The sequence below is a fragment of the Aethalodelphis obliquidens genome, unplaced genomic scaffold, assembly GCF_003676395.1.
Source record: "Aethalodelphis obliquidens isolate GAN/ISIS:26980383/991018 unplaced genomic scaffold, ASM367639v1 scaffold30, whole genome shotgun sequence".
NCBI lineage: Eukaryota > Metazoa > Chordata > Mammalia > Artiodactyla > Delphinidae > Aethalodelphis > Aethalodelphis obliquidens.
Window position 1 is genome coordinate 21,719,766 of NW_020837974.1, and position 17,779 is coordinate 21,737,544.

The window sequence follows — 17,779 nt, forward strand, 5'->3', positions numbered from 1 at the left end:
TGATGCAAAATGTATTGGTCTCCCTTATGGCATCCCCTACACCAGAAAGAGAGTGGTCCTGTGCTTACAGAACACCTGGACCTTTATATTTTAAATGATATTATAAGTACGTGTAGAAGACAGTATTTCTTTTTTTTTTTTTTAACATCTTTATTGGGGTATAATTGCTTTACAATGGTGTGTTAGTTTCTGCTTTATAACAAAGTGAATCAGTCATACATAAACATATGTTCCCATATGTCTTCCCTCTTGCGTCTCCCTCCCTCCCACCCTCCCTATCCCACCCCTCCAGGCTGAAGACAGTATTCCTTGTCCTTAGTTTATTCCTAGATATTGCTAAGGTGTTATGTTGGTCCAATTGTTAATGTCGTCAACCCATATTCAGGACTTTTTAGAGGGTCTAGTAGTTAATGGGTATAAAGGAAAAACTCAATTCCGTCTACCTCCTGAGTACGGAAAATCCAGTTCTTCTCTACTGTGTCTTTTCTGTGTGTCTCCTATATATTTTTTTATTGGAGTATAATTGCTTTACAATGTTGTCTTAGTTTCTGCTGTACAAAAAATTGAATCGGCTGTATGTACACATATATCCCCTCCCTCTTGGACCTGCCTTCCATCGCCCCCATCCCACCCATCGAGGTCATCACAGAGTCCTGAGCTGAGCTCCCCATGCTATACCGCAGGTTCCCACTAGCTATCTGTTTTACACATGGTAGTATATTTATGTCAAACCTAATCTCCCAGTTCATCCCACCCTGCCCTGCCCCCTCCGTGTCCACATGTCCATGCTCTACATCTGCATCTCTACTCCTGCCGTGGAAATAGGTTCATCTGTACTATTTTTCTAGATTTCACATACATGCATTAATACATGATATTTGTCTTTCTCTTTGTGACTTACTTCACTCTGTATGGCAGACTCTAGGTCCATTCATATCTCTACAAATGACCCAATTTCATTGCTTTTTAGGCCTGAGTGATATTCCATTGTATATATGTACCACATCTTCATTATCTATTCATCTGTCAATGGACATCTAGGTTGCTTCCATGACCTTGCTATTGCAAATAGTGCTGCAGTGAACATTGGGGTACATGTGTCTTTCTGAATTATGGTTTTCTCTGGGTATATGCCCAGTAGTGGGATTGCTGGGTCATATGGTAATTCTATTTTTAGTGTTTTAAGGAACCTGCATACTGTTCTCCACAGTGGCTTTATCAATTTACATTCCCACCAACAGTGCAAGAGGGTTCCCTTTTCTCCACACCATCTCCAGCATTTATTGTTTGTAGATTTTTTGATGATGGCCATTGTGACTGGTGTGAGGTGATACCTCATTGTAGTTTTGATTTGCATTTCTCTAATAATTAGTGACGTTGAGCAGCTTTTCATGTGCCTCTGGGCCATCTGTATGTCTTCTTTGGAGAAACGTCTATTTAGGGCTTCCACCCATTTTTTGATTGGGTTGTTTGTTTTTTTGATATTGAGCTAAGTGAACTGTTTGTATATTTTGGAGATTAATCCTTTGACCATTGCTTTGATTGCAGATATTTTCTCCCATTCTAAGGATTGTCTTTTCATCTTGATTATGGCTTCCTTTGCTGAGCAAAAGCTTTTAAGTTTCATTAGGTCCCATTTGTTTATTTTTGTTTATATTTTTATTACTTTAGGAGGTGGGTCAAAAAAGATCTTGCTGTGATTTATGTCAGAGTGTTCCTCTCATGTTTTCCTCTAAGAGTTTTATAGTGTCCGGTCTTACATTTAGGTCTTTAACCCATTTTGAATTTATTTTTGTGTATGGTGTTAGTGAGTGTTCTAATTTCATTCTTTTACAAGTAGCTGTCCAGTTTTCCCGGCACCACTTATTGAAGAGACTTTCTTTTCTCCATTGTATATCCTTGTCTCCTTTGTCATAGATCAGTTGACCATATGTGCGTGGGTTTATCTCTGGGCTTTCTATCCTGTTCCATTGATCTGTATTTCTGTTTTTGTACCAGTACCATACTGGCTTGATTACTGTAGCTTTGTAGTATAGTCCAAAGTCAAAGAACCTGATTCCTCCAGCTCTGTTTTTCTTTCTCAAAATTGCTTTGGCTATTCGGGGTCTTTTGTGTTTCCATACAAATTGTAAGATTTTTTTGTACTAATTCTGTGAGAAATGCCATTGGTAATTTGATAGGGATTGCATTGAGTCTGTAGATTGCTTTGGGTAATATATTCATTTTCACAATATTAATTCTTCCAATCCAAGAACATGGTATATCTCTCCATCTGTTTGTGTCATCTTTGATTTCTTTCATCAGTGTTTTATAGTTTTCGGTGTACAGGTCTTTTGCCTCCTTAAGTAGGTTTATTCCTAGGTATTTTATTCTTTTTGGTGCATTGGTAAATGGGATTGTTTCCTTAATCTCTCTTTCTGATCTTTTGTTGTTAGTGTATAGGAATGCAAGAGATTTCTGTCCATAAATTTTGTATCCTGCAACTTTACCAAATTCATTGATTAGCTTTAATAGTTCTCAGGTGGCATCTTTAGGATTTTCTATGTATAGTATCATGTCATCTGCAAACAGTGACAGTTTTACTTCTTCTTTTCCAATCTGTATTCCTTTTATTTCTTTTTGTTCTCTGGATGCCGTGGCTAAGACTTCCAAAACTACGTTGAATAATAGTGGTGAGAGTGGACATCCTTGTCTTGTGCCAGATCTTAGAGGAAATGCTTTCAGTTTTTCACCATTGAGAATGATGTTTGCTGTGCGTTTGTTGTATATGGCCTTTATTACGTCGAGGTAGGCTTCCTCTATGCCCACTTCCTGGAGAGTTTTTATCATAAATGGGTGTTGAATTTTGTCAAAAGCTTTTTCTGCATCTTTTGAGATGATCATATGGTTTTTATTCTTCAATTTGTTAATAGGGTGTATCACATTGATTGATTTGCGTATACTGAAGAATCCTTGCATCCCTGGGACAAATCCCACTTGATCATGGTGTATGATCCTTTTAATATGTTGTTGCATTTGGTTTGCTAGTATTTTGTTGAGGACTTTTGCATCTATATTCATCAGTGATATTTGTCTGTAATTATCTATTTTGGTGGTATTTTTGTCTGGTTTTGTTATCATGGTGATGGTGGCCTTGTAAAACAAGTTTGGGCATGTTCCTTCCTCTGCAATTTTTTTGTAAGAGTTTGAGAAGGATGGGTGTGAGCGCTTCTCTAAATGTTTGATAGAATTCACCTGTGAAGCCTTCTGGTCCCGGACTTTTGTTTGTTGGAAGATTTTCAATCACAGCTTCTATTTCGTTACTTGTAATTGGTCTGTTCATATTTTCTATTTCTTCCTGGTTCAGTCTTGGAATGTTTATCTTTCCAAGCATTTGTCCATTTCTTCCAGGTTGTCCATTTTATTGGCATAGATTTGCTTGTACTAGTCTCTTATGATCCTTTGTATTTCTGCAGTGTCAGTTGTAATTTCCCCTTTTTCATTTCTAATTTTAATGATTTGAGTCCTCTCCGTTTTTTTATTGATAAGTCTGGATAAAGATTTATCAATTTTGTTTATGTTTTCATAAACAAACATAAACATATGTTTGTTTATGTTCTCAAAGAACCAGCTTTTAGTTTCATTGATCTTTGCTATTGTTTTCTTCATTTCTTTTCATTTATTTCTGCTCTGATCTTCATGATTTCTTTCCTTCTACTAACTTTGGGTTTTCTTTGTTCTTTTTTGTCTGGTTGCTTTAGGTGTAAGTTTAGATTGTTTATTTGAGATGTTTCTTGTTTCTTGAGGTGAGATTGAATTGCTATAAACTTCCCTCTTAGAACTGCTTTTGCTGTGTCCCGTAGGTTTTGGGTCATCGTGTTTTCATTGTCATTTGTTCCTATGTATTATTTATTTATTTTCTCTATGATTTCTTCAGTGACCTCTTGGTTATTTAGCAGTGCACTGTTTAGCTTCCAGGTGTTTGTGTTTTTTACAGTTTTTTTCCTTTAGTTGATTTCAAATCTGATAGCGTTGTGGTCAGAAAAGATGCTTGATACAATTTCAATTTTCTTAAATTTAGCAAGGCTTGATTTGTGTCCCAAGATATGATCTACCTTGGAGAATGTTCCGTTTACACTTGAGAAGAATGTGCATTCTTCCGCTTTTGGGTGGAATGTCCTATAAATATCAATTAAATCTATCTGGTCTATTGTGTCATTTAAAGCTTGTTTCCTTATTTATTTTCTGTCTGGATGATCTGTCCCTTTGTGTAAGTGGGGTTTAAAAGTCCCCCACTATATTTGTGTTACTTTCGATTTCCCCTTTTATGGCTGTTAGCATTTACCTTATGTACTGAGGTACTCCTATGTTAGGTGCATAAGTATTTATGATTGTTATATCTTTTTGGATTGATCCCTTGATCATTATATAGTGTCCTTCCTTATCTCTTGTAACAGTCTTTATTTTATCTGATATGACTATTGCTACTCCAGCTTTCTTTTGATTTCCATTTGCATGGAATATCTTTTTTCATCCCCTCACTTTCAGTCTGTATGTGTCCCTAGGTCTGAAGGGGGTCTCTTGTGGACAGCATATATATGGGTCTTGTTTTTGTATACATTCAGCCAGTCTGTGTCTTTTGGTTGGAGCATTTAATCCATTTACATTCAACATAATTATCAATATGTATGTTCCTATTACCATTTTCTGAATTGTTTTGCATTTGTTTTTGTGGATCTTTTTCTTCTCTTGTGTTTCCTGCCTAGAGAAGTTCCTTTAGCATTTGTTGTAAAGCTGGTTTGGTGGTGCTGAATTCTCTTAACTTTTTCTTGTCTGTAAAACTTTTGATTTCTCTGTCAAATCTAAATGAGATCCTTGTGGGTTAGCGTAATCTTTGTTGTAGGTTTTTCCCTTTCATATAAATATATCCTGCCACTCCCTTCTGACCTGCAGAGTTTCAGCTGAAAAATCAGCTGATAACCTTATGGGGATTCCCTTGTATGCTATATTTTGCTTTTTCCTTGCTGCTTTTAGTATTTTTTCCTTGAATTTATTTTTTGTTAGTTTGATTAATATGTGTCTTGCTATGTTTCTCCTAGGGTTTATCCTATATGGGACCCTCTGCGCTTCCTGGAGTTGGGTGGCTATTTCCCTTCGCATGTTAGGGAACTTTTCGACTATAATCTCTTCAAATATTTTTTCAGACCGTTTCTCTTTCTCTTCTGCTTCTGGGACCCCTTTATTTTATTTTTTTTTATTTTTTATTTTTTCCCATTTTGGTCATGTTTATTTATTTATTTATTTTTTAACATCTTTATTGGAGTATAATTGCTTTACAATGGTATGTTAGTTTCAGCTTCACAACAAAATGAATCAGTTATATATATACATATATTCCCATATCTCTTCCCGCTTGCGTCTCCCTCCCTCCCACCCTCCCTATCCCACCCCTCCAGGCAGTCACAAAGCACCGAGCTGATCTCCCTGTGCTATGCGGCTGCTTCCCACTAGCTATCTACCTTACGTTTGGTAGTGTATATATGTCCATGCCTCTTTATCGCTTTGTCACCGTTTACCCTTCCCCCTCCCCATAGCCTCAAGTCCATTCTCTAGTAAGTCTGTGTCTTTATTCCTGTTTCACCCCTAGGTTTTTCATGACATTTTTTTTTTCTTAAATTCCATATATATGTGTTAGCATACGGTATTTGTCTCTCTCTTTCTGACTTACTTCACTCTGTATGACAGACTCTAGGTCTATCCACCTCATTACAAATAGCTCAATTTCGTCTCTTTTTATGGCTGAGTAATATTCCATTGTATATATGTGCCACATCTTCTTTATCCATTCATCCGATGATGGACACTTAGGTTGCTTCCATGTCCTGGCTATTGTAAATAGAGCTGCAATGAACATTTTGGTACATGACTCTTTTTGAATTATGGTTTTCTCAGGGTATATGCCCAGTAGTGGGATTGCTGGGTGGGACCCCTTTAATTTGAATGTTGGTGCATTGTTAAATGTTGTCCCAGAGGTCTCTGAGACTGTCCTCAATTCTTTTCATTCTTTTATCTTAATTCTGCTCCTTGGCAGTTATTTCCACCATTCTACCTTGAAGCTCACTTATCCATTCTTCTGCCTCAGTTATGCTGCTATTGATTCCCTCTAGAGTATTTTTAATTTCAGTTATTGTGTTGTTCATCACTGTTTGTTTGTTCTTTAGTTCTTTTAGGTCTTTGTTAAACATTTCTTGTATTTTCTTGATCCGTGCCTCCATTCTATTTCCAAAATTTTGGATTATCTTTACTATCATTACTCTGAATTCTTTTTCAGGTAGGTTGCTTATTTCCTTTTCATTTATCTGGGATTGTGAGTTTTTACCTTGCTCCTTCATCTCTAACATATTTTTTTGTCATCTCATGTTTTTTCGATGGGTGGGTCTGTGTTCCTGTCTTACTAGTTGTTTGGCCTGAGACCTCCAGCACTGGAGTTTCCAGGTAGTTGGGTGGAGCCGGGTCTTGGTGCTGAGATGAGGACCTCTGGGAGACCTCACTCTGATGAATATTCCCTGGGGTCTGAGGTTCTCTATCAGTCGAGCAGTTTGGACTTGGCACTCCCACCACAGGAGCTCAGGCCCGACCCTCGGACCGGGAGCCAAGATCCTGCAAGCTCTGTGGCACAGGAAAAAAGAAAAAACAAGGAAGAACAATAACAAAGAATAAAAAAGAAAATAAAATTAGAAAAATTTTAAAATCTATTAGAAAAAATAAAACTGTAAATGAAACAACAACAATGTAAAACAGGGTTCAAGATGGCGGAGTAGAAGGACGTGCGCTCCCTCCCTCTTGTGAGAGCACCAGAATCACAGCTCACTGCTGAACAATCATCAACAGGAAGATACTGGGCCTCACCAAAAAAGATACCCCACATCCAAAGACAAAGCAGAAGCTGCCATGAGATGGCAGGAGGTATGCAATCACAATAAAATCAAATCGCATAACCACTGGGTAGGTGACTCACAAACTAGAGAACAATTATACCACAGAAGTCCACCCACTGGATTGAAGGTTCTGAGCCCAACGTCAGGCTACCCAACCTGAGGGTCCAGCAATGGGAGGAGGAATTCCCAAGAATCAGACGTTGAAGGCTAGCAGGATTTGATTGCAGGACTTTGACAGGACTGGAGGAAACAGAGACTCCACTCTTGGAGGACACACACAAAGTAGTGTGCGCATCAATACCCAGGGGGAAGGTGCAGTGACCCCATAGGAGATTGAACCAGACCTACCTGCTAGTGTTGGAGGGTCTTCTGCAGAGGCGGGGGGTGGCTGTGGCTCACCACAGAGACAAGGACACTGGCAGCAGAAGTTCTGGGAAGTACTCCTTAGCGTGAGTCCTCCTGGAGTCAGCCATTAACCCCACCAAGAGCCTGTAGGCTCCAGTGCCGGTTGTCTCAGGCCAAACAACCAAGAGGGAGGAAACCCAGCCCCACCCATCAGCAGACAAGTGGATTAAAGTTTTACTGCTCTGCCCACCAGAGCCACACCCAGCTCTGCCCACCACCAGTCCCTCCCATCAGGAAGCTTGCACAAGCCTCTTAGATAGCCTCATCCACCAGAGGGCAGACAGCAGAAGCAAGAAGAACTACAATCCTGCAGCCTGTGGAACGAAAACCACATTCACAGAAAGATAGACAACATGAAAAGGCAGAGGACTTTTTACCAGATGAAGGAACAAGATAAAACCCCAGAAAAACAACTAAATGAAGTAGAAATAGGCAACCTTCCAGAAAAAGAATTCAGAATAATGATAGTGAAGATGATCCAGGACCTCGGAAAAAGAATAGAGGCAAAGATCGAGTAGATGCAAGACCTGTTTAACAAAGACCTAGAAGAATTAAAGAACGAACACCTAGAAGAATTAAAGAACAAACAAACAGAGATGAACAATATAATAACTGAAATGAAAAATAAACTAGAAGGAATCAATAGCAGAATAACTGAGGCAGAAGAATGGATACGTGACCTGGAAGACAGAATGGTGCAATTCACTGCTGTGGAACAAAATAAAGAAAAAAGAATGAAAAGAGCCTAAGAGACCTCTGGGACAACATTAAATGCACCCACATTCACATTATAGGGGTCCCAGAAGGAGAAGAGAGAGAGAAAGGACCCGAGAAAATATTTGAAGAGATTATAGTCGAAAAGTTCTCTAACATGGGAAAGGAAATAGCCACCCATGTCCAGGAAGCACAGAGAGTCCCAAGAGGGATAAACCCAAGGAGACACACGCTGAGACATATAGTAATCAAACTGACAAAAATTAAAGACAAAGAAAAATTATTAAAAGCAACAAGGAAAAAAAGACAAATAATATGCAAGAGAGCTCCCATAAGGTTAACATGTGATTTCTTAGCAGAAACTCTAAAGCCAGAAGGCAGTGGCACAATATATTTAAAGTGATGAAAGGGAAGAACATACAACCAAGATTACTCTACCCGGTAAGGATCTCAGTCAAATTTAACGGAGAAAACAAAAGCTTTACAGACAAGCAGAAGCTAAGAGAATTCAGCACCAGCAAACCAGCTCTACAACAAAGGCTAAAGGAACTTCTCTAACTGGGAAACACAAGAGAAGAGAATGACCTACAAAGACAAACCCAAAACAATTCAGAAAATGGTAATAGGAACATACATATTGATAATTACCTTAAATGTGAATGGATTAAATGATCCATCCAAAAGGCAGAGGTTCACTGAATGTATACAAAAACAAGACCCATATATATGCTGTGTACAGGAGACCCACTTCAGACCTAGGGACTCATACAGACTGAAAGTGAGGGGATGGAAAAAGATATTCCGTGCAAAGGGAAAGCAAAAGAAATCTGGAGTAGGAATACTCATATCAGATAAAATAGACTTTAAAATAATGTGACAAGAGACAAGGAAGGATACTAATGATCAAGGGATCAATCCAAGAAGAAGACATAAGAATCATATTTGCACCCAACATAGGAGCACCTCAATACATAAGGCAAATGCTAACAGCTATAAAAGGAAGCTGACAGTAACACACTAATAGTGGGGGATTTTAACACCTCACTTACACCGAGGGACAGATCATCTGGACAGAAAATTAATAAGGAAACATAAGCTTTAAATGACACAATAGACCAGATAGATTTAATTGATATTTATAGGACATTCCATCTGAAAACAGCAGACTACACTTTCTTCTCAAGTGCACACAGAACATTCTCCAGGATAGATCACATCTTGGGTCACAAATCAAGCCTCAGTAAATTTAAGAAAATTGAAATCATATCAAGCATCTTTTCTGATCACAATTCTGTGAGATTAGAAATGAATTACAGGGCAAAAAAACATAAAAAACACAAACACATGGAGGCTAAACAATATGTTACTAAATAACCAAGCAATCACTGAAGAAATCAAAGGGGAAATCAAAAAATACCTAGAAACAAATGACAAAACATGACGACTCACAACTTATGGGATGCAGCAAAAGCAGTTCAGAGGGAAGTTTATAGCAATACAAGCCTACCTCAACAAACAAGAAACATCTCAAATAAACAATCTTACCTTACACCTAAAGTGACTAGAGAAACAAGAACAAACAAAACCCAAAGTTAGTAGAAGGAAAGAAATCATAAAGATCAGAGCAGAAATAAATGAAAGAGAAACAAAGAAAACAATAGCAAAGATCAATAAAACTAAAAGCTGGTTCTTTGAGAAGATAAACAAATTGATAAACCTTTAGTCAGACTCATCAAGACAAAGAGGGAGAGGACTCAAATCAATAACATTAGAAATGAAAAAGGAGAAGTTACAGCGGACACCGCAGAAATACAAAGCATCTTGAGACTACTAGAAGCAAATCTATGCCAATAAAATGGACAACCTGGAAGAAACGGACAAATTCTTAGAAAGGTATAATCTTCCAAGACTGAACCAGGAAGAAATAGAAAATATGAACAGACCAATCACAAGTAATGAAATTGAAACTGTATTAAAATCTTCCAACAAACAGGGCTTCCCTGGTGGCACAGTGTTGAGAGTCTGCCTGCCGATGCAGTGGACTTGGGTTCATGCCCCGGTCTGGGAAGATCCCACATGCCGCAGAGCAGCTGCGCCCGTGAACCATGGCCGCCGAGCCTGCGCGTCCGGAGCCTGTGCTCCGCAACGGGAGAGGCCACAACAGTGAGAGGCCTGTGTACCACAAAAAAAAAAAAAAATCTTCCAACAAACAAAAGTCCAGGACCAGATGGCTTCACAGGTGAATTCTGCCAAACATTTAGAGAGAGCTAACACCCATCCTTCTCAAACTCTTCCAAAAAATTTCAGAGGAAGGAACACTCCCAAACTCATTCTACAAGGCCACCATCACCTTGATACCAAAACCAGACAAAAATACTACAAAAAAATATAATTACAGACAAATATCACTGATGAATATAGATGCAAAAATCCTCAAGAGAAAACTGGTAAACAGAATCCAACAGCACCTTAAAAGGATCATAAACCATGATCAAGTGGGATTTGTCCCAGGGATGCAAGGATTCTTCCATATATGCAAATCAATCAATGTGATACACGATATTAACAAATTGAAGAATAAAAACCATATGATCATCTCAATAGATGCAGAAAAACTTTTGAGAATATTTAACACCCATTTATGATCAAAAACTCTCCAGAAAGTGGGCATAAAGGGAACCTACCTCAACATAATAAAGGCCATATATGACAAACCCACAGCAATGGTGGGTTTCTCAATGGTGAAAGACTGAAAGCATTTCCTCTAAGATCAGGAACAAGACAAGGATGTCCACTATTATTCAACATAATTTTGGAAGTCCTAGCCATGGCAATGAGAGAAGAAAAAGAAATGAAAGGAATACAAATTGGAAAAGAAGAAGTAAGACTGCCACTATTTACAGATGACATGATACTATACATAGATGTTCCTAAAATGCCACCAGAGAACTTCTAGAGCTAATCAGTGAATTTGGTAAGGTTGCAGAATACAAAATTAATGCACAGAAATCTCTTGCATTCCTATACACTAACAAGGAAATATCAGAAAGAGAAGTTAAGGAAACAATCCCATTCACCATTGCAACAAAAAGAATAAAATACCTAGGAATAAACCTACCTAAGGAGGTAAAAGAACTGTACTCAGAAAACTAGTAAGACACTGATGAAAGAAATCAAAGATGACACAAACAGATGGAGAGATATACCATGTTCTTGGATTGGAAGACTCAGTATTGTCAAAATGACTGTACTACCCAAAGCAATCTACAGACTCAATGCAATCCCTATCAAAGTACCAATGGCATTTTTCACAGAACTAGAACAAAAAAATTCACAATTTGCATGGAACCACAAAAGACCCCGAATAGCCAAAGCAATCTTGAGAAAGAAAAATGGAGCTGGAGGAATCAGGCACCCTGACTTCAGACTATACCACAAAGCTACAGTAATCAAGACAGTATGGTACTGGCACAAAAACAGAAATAATAGATCAATGGAACAGGATAGAAAGCCCAGAGTTAAACCCACGCACCTATGGTCAGCTATTGTATGACAAAGGAGGCAAGGATATACAATGGCAAAAAGTCTTTTCAATAAGTGGTGCTGGGAAAACTGGACAGCTACATGTAAAAGAATGAAATTAGAACACCATGCACAAAAATAAACTCAAAATGGTTTAAAGATGTAAATGTAAGACTGGACACTTAGAAAGAGCACTCTTTGACATAAATCACAGCAAGATCTTTTTTGACCCACCTCCTAGAGTAATGAAAATAAAAACAAAAATAAACAAATGGGACCTAATGAAACTTAAAAGCTTTTGCACAGCAAAGGAAACTATAAACAAGACAAAAAGACAACCCTCGGGGTGGGCGAAAATATTTGAAAACGAATCAACAAAGGATTAATCTCCAAAATATATAAACAGCTCATGCAGCTCAATATCAAAAAAACAAACAACCCAATCAATAAATGGGCAGAAGATCTAAATAGACATTTCTCCAAGAAGACATACAGATTGCCCAGAGGCATATGAAAAGCTGCTCAACATCACTAATTATTAGAGAAATGCAAATCAAAGCTACAGTGAAGTATCACCTCACACTGGTTAGAATGGGCATCATCAGAAAATCTATAAACAACAGATGCTGGAGAGGGTGTGGAGAAAAGAGAATCCTCTTGCACTGTTTGTGGGAATGTAAATTGATACAGCCACTATGGAGAACAGTATGGAGGTTCCTTAAAAAACTAAAAATAGAATTATCATATGATCCAGCAATCCTACTACTGAGCATATAACCAGAGAAAACCATAATTCAAAAAGACACACGCACCCCAATGTTCATTGCAACACTCTTTACAATAACCAGGTCATGGAAGCAACCTAAATGCCCATTGACAGACGAATGGATAAAGAAGATGTGGTACCTATATACAATGGAGTATTACTCAGCCATAAAAAGGAACAGAACTGGGTCATTTGTAGAGACATGGATGGACCTAGAGACTGTCATGCAGAGTGAAGTAAGTCAGAAAAAGAAAAACAAATATCATATGTTAACGCATATATGTGGAATCTAGAAAAATGGTACAGATGAACCAGTTTGCACGGCAGAAATAGAGACACAGATGTAGAGAACAGACATATGGACACCAAAGGGGGAAAGTGGCGGGGGTGGTGGTGGTGGTGATGTGATGAATTGGGAGATTGGGATTGAGATATATACACTAATATGTATAAAATAGATAACTAATAAGAATTTGATGTATTAAAAAAATAAAATTCAACAACAACAAAAAAAGAATTTAGGTGGAATGGTAGAAAATGGAGTGGGCAGAATTAGAAATAACATTTCTTGTATACAGCCTTCTGTGTTTTTAATACAATGTAAGATTTTTGCCCTAAGGATGGTATTGTTGACAGTGGCAGATTGAAAGCCACATTTTTTATTGGTTCCAATATTTAAATGGAAATCTGAATTGACTTTTATGTGAATTTATTCCTGAAAATCCATGCTGAAGGACATTGGAGTGTGGATCATCAAAAAGTTTTTAGCTTTTGTAAATAAAGTTGTAATCAACAACTGTAAAAAAAAAAAGAAGAAGAAGAAGAAGCAAGGTAAAACAACCACAACAGCAAAACAAAACAAAACAAAAAGCTGGAAAAGGCCTTAGCTGTGTAGAGGTGGGGGGGCTTAAGGTCCGGCCGGGGCTTAGGCGGGGGCAGGGCCTAGGCTCAGGACCAGAGCGGAGGTAAAAGGCAGGGGGTGGAGGGGTAGTGCCTAGGCTCAGTGCAGCCAGAGGGGGCCTTGGAGTGCTGAGGTTCAGGCCTCGGACCTCAGCAGGCCCCCTGGGGCCAGAGTGGGCAGGGGAAACACTGGCCCGTTTCCTTCTGATCCTCCTATTACCCCGAGTGTCTCTCTCCCTTCCTGCTGGCTGATCTCACCTTGGATGGGCCCCTCCCAAGCAAGTGTGGGAACCCCTCCCTTCCCCCAGCTTCCCATTAGGGGCACTGACCCTGTCTACGCTCTACTTTTCCTCCCCCTCCCTTCCTCCCACACCCCCAGGGCACAGCAGCAGGAAGGGGCCTCGGAGGGCAGAGGATAAGACCCTGGACCTCAGCAGGCTCCCCGGGCCCAAGTGGGCGGGGGAAACGCTGGCTGTGTTCCCTTCTGATCCTCCGATCCCCAGAGGATCTCTCCCCATCCCCACTGATCCCCTCGCTGTGAGTGTGTCCCTCCAGGCATGGGAGCCCCTCCCCTCCCCCAGCCACCCCTCAGGGGCGCCTGTCCTGTCCAGCCTCCACTTCTCCTTCCCCCTTCCTCCCCCCACATCCCAGTCGCTTGGGGGTCCCTCCTGTCCCCTTAGGTGTCCAGGGCCCCCCACCAGCACCTCCTACTCTGCCATCTTGACTCCCCCACCTTTACTTTTATATAGAACACTTCATTCTTGTCTCTGCTGATCACCAAATGTGTGGAGGATTTTCTCCACACCACACGATTCTGTAACACCAGCCAGGTGCCCTACAATTCAACTTAATTCTGACACTATCTACCCAGAGATAGCATCAGCTTGCACAGGTTAAGGGCTCAGTCCTATAAAACTGCCCCCCATTACTTCAGACTCCAGTCACAAGTCCAGGTTGTCGCCTTGCTTCTGAGCAGCCAGCTATAGATTGAAGGTTCCAATGACCCCTTTCTTGGGTTTGATTAATTTGCTCCAAGCTTCTAATCATGGCTTGGTGTTTCCGGTGACCCACTCCTCATCCAGGAGCCATCTAGGAGCCCACCCTGAGTCACCTCACTAGAACAAAAGATACTCTTATTATCCATGAAATTACAGGGGTTTCATGGGCTCTGTGCTAGGAACCTGGGGCAGAGACCAACATATATTTTTCCTTTATTTCACAGTGGGTCTGCTACCACTCTTCTGGGCCCTTGCAAGAAGCTGATAGGTTAGCCACATGATATTTACTCTATGCTTTCTCATGCAAAAGGGAAGAAGAATGGATTCTTATCAGAGGGAGTCTATCACACTGAGAGGATCTACCTATATTAGGCTAGGCTACATGCTGTAACAAAGAGACCCAAGATGTCATGATTGAAAATAATAGTTTATTCTTGCTCGGGATAGCTCCAGATTGGTGGGGAGACATATTGTGTGCATTCAGAGACTCAAGGAGATGATGACTTTACATCTTTAACATATAGCCTTCAAGGTCATTCTAAGTGTTGATATCCTAGACTGTTGGCAGGAAGAAAGAGCATGGAGGAATATGCAAGGACAGTTTCATGTGCTGTACCCGAAAGTGATACTTATCACTGCTTCCTACTTCCCACTGACTGGAACTCAATCACATGACCATACCTACTATGGACTGCATTGTGTCTCCCCCAGATTCATATGTTGAATCCTGTCTTAGTCCATTCAGGCTGCTAGAACAGAGTACCATTGGCTGAGTAGCTTATAAATACTAGAAATCTATTTCTAACAGTTCTGGTGGCTGGGAAGTCCAAAATCAAGGCTCTGGCAGATTTGTTTGTTGAGAGCCTGCTTCCTTGTTCACAGACCACCATCTTCTCATTGTATCCTCACATGGAAGAATGGGTGAGGGGTCTCTGGGGTCTCTTTTATAAAAACACTAATCCCATTCATGAGAGCATAGCCCTCATGACCTAATTATCTCCCAAAGGCCACCTCAAAATAACTGTTACAGGCTTGAGGACACAGCAGGGAAGGGGAAGCTGGGACAAAGTGAGAGAGTAGCACTGACATATATACACTACCAAATGTAAAATGGATGGCTAGTGGGAAGCTGTTGCATAAAACAGGGAGATCAGCTCGATGCTTTGTGACGACCTAAAGGGGTGAGAAAGAGAGGGTGAGAGAGAGGCTCAAGAGGGAGGGGATATGGGGATATATGTATACATATAGCTGATTCTCTTTGTTGTTTTACAGCAGAAACTACCACAACATTGTAAAGCAATTATACTCCAATAAAGATAAAAAAATTTTTAAAATACTGTTACATTAGGGATTAATTTCAACATACAAATTTTGGGAATACACAAACATTCAGTCTGTAGCAAAGCACTAATGCCCTATGTGACTGTATTTGGAGACAGGGCCTATAAGGAGATAATAGGACTAAAGGAGGTAAAAGGATGAGGCCCTAATCCAATAGGGTTGGTGCCCTTACAAGAAGAGAAACAGACAGAGCTTCTTTCCTCTCCACCATGTGAGGACACAGCGAAAAGGTGGCTATCTGCAAGCCAGGAAGAGAGCCTTCACTAGGTACCAAATAGGTCAGTACCTTGACCTTGGACTTCCCAGCCTCTAGAACTATGTGAAAATACATTTTTGTTGTTTAAACCACCCAGTCGTAATATTTTGTTATGGTAGTCCAAACTGACTGGTAAAATACTCAACTAAAAATGCAGAGGAGGCTGGGAAATATAATCCAGCTCTGAGTCCAAAAGTGGAGAATACTGTGAATCCATGTAGCACAATAGATAAGTTTTCTGTATAGCAAGTTTCTGAATTGTATAAAAATTCATTTCTAAAATCCCAGCATCATCTGTAAAGATGTTTTAATCATTTTCTCATCAGTTGGATACAATTACCTTCATTGTGGAGGGGTCTCCACACATTAAGAAGGAATATCAAGGACTGAAAACATTGAGAGGAGTGGTTTTTATCTATCTATAGTGTATGACCATCAACATGTAATGATCAATTAATAATAACAAAAACTATTATAGCTATTATTGGTAACATTTCTTGAGGGCTACTAGGCATGTGCTAGGCATGGATATATTGCAAATAACTTGTTCCTAATTGTAGTTAAAATGCTGAAGACTGTCATTCATTAGCTTTTGTATAAATTAGAGCATATTCAAATTATCCCTATAATAACATATTTTTTCACAGTCTTGTGTTCAAGGATAAGTGGGCAGTTAGATCTAGTGGTCCCAGTAGATGAATGTAAGTTTCTCTATGCCACCAGAAATTACCTGCAGCACATGAGGATAAACTTGCTGGTGTACTGTTAAGAGGAGTGATTACAAATTAATTTAGTGTTCTACTTCAACATAAAATTGAGGAGTTGCTGCTGTTGGTAGTGGTGATATTGGTTATTGTTTTGGTCTAAATCTGTATTTTACCCATGGTGTATCTGTTAAGAGTACAAGCTTTGGAATCAATTAAACTAGTTCAAATCCTGGCTCTAACATCTACACATCATGTTGCTTTGGATAAAGTTACTCAGCCTCCCTTTCTTCCATTATAAAATGTTGATAATAATAGTTCCTAACTCTTGGAATTTTCGTGAAGATTAAATGAGTTAATATTCAGTGATTAGAATGGGGCATGTCATATAGTAAAGGGTCTAGTACATGTCATATATTATTATCATTTCTACTGTTATTATTTCTAAAATATGGTATGTATATGAATATTATCCATCAAGAATTTTCTGGTAGAGAAAAGTTGGAAAACATTGTTCTAGTCTCCAAATAGGAACCATGTTTGTTTAGTATAGTGGGTCTTATAAGAAAGCTATTTTTAGATAATGATGATGGCTGTTTCTTTCCCTGTAGCATCTGTAATCAGTACAGCATCGTTGCAGACAAAGTCAGTGAGATTCCTGTCAACACTGAGGAGCTGGTATTCCTCATTGAATTCTTAAAGAAATCCAGCGATGTCACCGTGTTCAAACTCAGGAGGCAACTTAAAGATGCAGCTGAACGGTTAGAGTTCCTGATGGACTATGCAGACTTGCCCCGTAAGTCCAATGTCATGTGTGTACATGCAACTCTATGTGTATATTTATATTTTTAAGGATAAGGAGCCAGGGGAAGGAGAGTTAGCAATTCTACCACTAAATATCAGTATCAGGAGAGCTACTTTGCAAGTGTGTCCATATAGTAGAGGCACTAATTCCACACCGGAATTTGAATCAAAGAGAATCTTATTTTTAGACAAAAAGAAGAAATATCTAGGAACTTGACTGGTTCTTAGATGCCTGTCTTTGCATATTATGCCTGGTGTTCCTGGGAAAGTCACTTTCAAATGCAGAGTCCTTTTATAAGTGGGTAGGTTGCATTCATCTATAATCTAAATACAATCCCACCTTTGAGGAGGCCAGGGCACTTTCCTTCATGCTCCTGCATATATTAAAAGGAAAGAAATGATCAGGGCCCCTTCAAGGCTTACTGAGCCAAGTTAGGACTCTGTAAGGACCT

General features: G+C 39.4%; 1 protein-coding gene across 1 annotated transcript in view; it reads left to right on the forward strand.

Moving 5' to 3' along the window:
- DNAH3 (dynein axonemal heavy chain 3) overlaps positions 1 to 17,779 on the forward strand; it is a 195,806-nt gene that overhangs the window by 34,967 nt on the left and 143,060 nt on the right. Inside the window, exon 16 of the mRNA XM_027126693.1 lies at positions 17,135 to 17,319. Within this exon, the coding sequence (XP_026982494.1) occupies positions 17,135 to 17,319 (185 nt within the window). The remainder of the gene's footprint in view (positions 1 to 17,134; positions 17,320 to 17,779) is intronic.